The 2,353-nt window shown below is 48.5% G+C and overlaps 1 protein-coding gene across 2 annotated transcripts in view; it reads right to left on the reverse strand.

Moving 5' to 3' along the window:
* The window catches only part of kifc3 (kinesin family member C3), a 48,328-nt gene that overhangs the window by 6,183 nt on the left and 39,792 nt on the right, over positions 1-2,353 (reverse strand). For both annotated transcript variants that reach the window (XM_015402441.1, XM_015402442.1), the window contains exons 8-13: positions 1,910-2,057; positions 1,691-1,821; positions 1,472-1,583; positions 1,133-1,314; positions 944-1,048; positions 708-838 (exon numbers count right to left, since the gene is read on the reverse strand). In XM_015402441.1, coding sequence (XP_015257927.1) covers positions 708-838; positions 944-1,048; positions 1,133-1,314; positions 1,472-1,583; positions 1,691-1,821; positions 1,910-2,057 — 809 coding nt within the window. The remainder of the gene's footprint in view (positions 1-707; positions 839-943; positions 1,049-1,132; positions 1,315-1,471; positions 1,584-1,690; positions 1,822-1,909; positions 2,058-2,353) is intronic.

A 2,353-nucleotide genomic window follows, 5' to 3' on the forward strand; every position in this document is an offset into this window, starting at 1 on the left:
AATTTAGTGTATTTAACCTTAATTTCAGCAGCTAAATGAGTTAGTTTGCCGCTGAATTGAGTATTTTTACTCTTAAAATAAGCTAATTAGATATTATGCACTTGAAATAAGACAATGCTATCCTGTTTTCTTATTTTAAATGTAAATTGTCTTGTTCCATTGGAATAACGTCTCTTTTATCATTTTATCCATTTTAGTAGTTCCCATTGATTTAGCTTGGAAAGCGGGATGAATGGCGCTAGGCTAACCGTACCGTGACGTCACTGCTGGAAGATGGCAGGAGGGAGGGGCTACTATATTTGGGAAAAGATGGCCGCTCCCAGACTCAGAGATCCCCATGGAAATTATAATTTTAGTTTTTTTACTGATTAACAAAAAAATTCATTAAACTAACGTATTAGTTTTAAGTATAATTAATGATCCATTGGTGATTCCTGGCTGAGCGAACTTTTCCTTTTCTACCAGGAGCCTGAATATCGACCTGAAAATGAAAATCTGTTATTTGAATCAAAGCTTCAGTCAGAAGTTTTGCCTCGTTGCTTCAGATGAACCCAGATGATTCTCACTGCAGCGCTTCCATCGGTACTTTGGTTCCGTTTTTTCCGTCTGGTCTTTTGAACAATGCAACACTGACACAGCATTGAAGACACATTTGCTCCAGACCTTCTGGTCCTGATCCAGTCTGGATCCAGAACCAGGTTCCTCACCGTAGCGTCTCGTTGTAGATCTCCACCATGCTGACGATGATCCTGTAGTCCCAGTCCGGAGCTTTCTCCGTCACCTCCGAGAACAGCAGGCGGAGCGCGCGCTGATTGATGCCTGGATTATCAGCCACACCCTGAGAACACAGGGGGCGGGTTTACAGGTATGACATCATACAGGACTCCTCCTATCAGAGCTTAGTTTGTAGCTGGATAACTAAAGGTTCTGATCCGCCTCATACCTCCATGGTGTAGGTTTTCCCTGAGCCCGTCTGTCCGTAGGCGAAGATGCAGACGTTGAAGCCGTCGATGCAGGAAGTGACCAGAGCCTGGACCTCCTGGAACACCTGATGGACCAATCAGACAGCAGGCACACAGGTGAGACGGATTCAGGTAAATCTAACAGGGAGAGGATGGTTTCCAGGACTAACCTCCTCCTGTGAGGCCTGCGGCGGGAAGACTTTGTCCAGCTCAAACGTCATGATCTTCCCCTTGCTGGACAGATAGAGGATGGCGTCATCGTCCGAGTCAAAGCTCAGCATGGTTCTGTTATCTGCAGAGTCCTGCTCCTCCTGACTGACGGGTCGGACCCGGCAGAAGACCCGGATGTTACCTGGAACACACAGAGGATGGGTCAGTTTGGTAGAGCCGGTACTGCAGAGGATCAGTCAGGTTCACTGAGTTAAAACCAGACCTAGGTTCTGGTTTAGACACGCCTTTAATCTAGGTTTGCTTTTCCTTTCTAAACTGACACCAAGGTTTTGTCGAACCTTTTAATCGGACCAGCTCGTTGTGACACTTCTTCCTCAGGTTCATCTCTCGCTTGTACTTCCGCAGCAGCTCCTGGTTGGTGCTGCTCACATCACTGATCACCTGGCAGATCTGGAAACAGGTGGAGCAGAAACGCCATCAGAACCCGCCCACTGGTGCTCCTCTTCCTCGCTTCTCGCCGCCAGGAGGCGATTCTGTGATGCGCCGGCGCCCCTCACCTCCTGCTTGGCCTCAGAGATGGCTTTATCCAGCATGGAGGGGAAGTCCTGAACCTGCTTCTTCAGACAGTTATAGTCCGACGTCAAAGTCCTGAGAGCCGGCTGCAGGCTGAGCAGGTTCATCCTCACACCTGCACACATCATCATCATCATCATCATCATCCTGTCAGCAAGCACAGACTCCACAACAGCAACATCAAGTGAGCAGATGGAGCCGACCTGCAAGGTTCTCATGAACGGCTTTCATCTCGCTCTCAGCTCTGATGAAGGCCTCCTCGATCACACGGTTCTTCTCCTCCTCCAGGTTCTGCATCTCCGCCTCCAGCTGACCCTGAGCTCGCTGCATCTCGCCTTCGTAAACATGGATCTGAACGACATGTTTCACACAGCTTAGTCTCTCATTAGCCGATGTTATTTAGAGCATCCAGAGGACATTAACATAAAGAACCACTGATGTTCGGTTCCCTTTCTCTGCATGAGCAGCACCGTCTCTCTGCAGGCTCCAACATCAGCTTCTCTGATTGGTTGATTTGGTGAGTCAAGCTGCTAAAGTTCATCTTTTCCAGTATCTACTGCTTGTTAAGCGCGTCACACGCCTCAGACCCTAATGAGGCGCTGCTGCTTCAAGCTGCGCCTTGATGAGCGTCAACCAGAGACTTTGCA

Source organism: Cyprinodon variegatus, unplaced genomic scaffold (genome assembly GCF_000732505.1).
Source record: "Cyprinodon variegatus isolate N-32 unplaced genomic scaffold, C_variegatus-1.0 Scaffold1349, whole genome shotgun sequence".
Taxonomy (NCBI): Eukaryota; Metazoa; Chordata; class Actinopteri; order Cyprinodontiformes; family Cyprinodontidae; genus Cyprinodon; species Cyprinodon variegatus.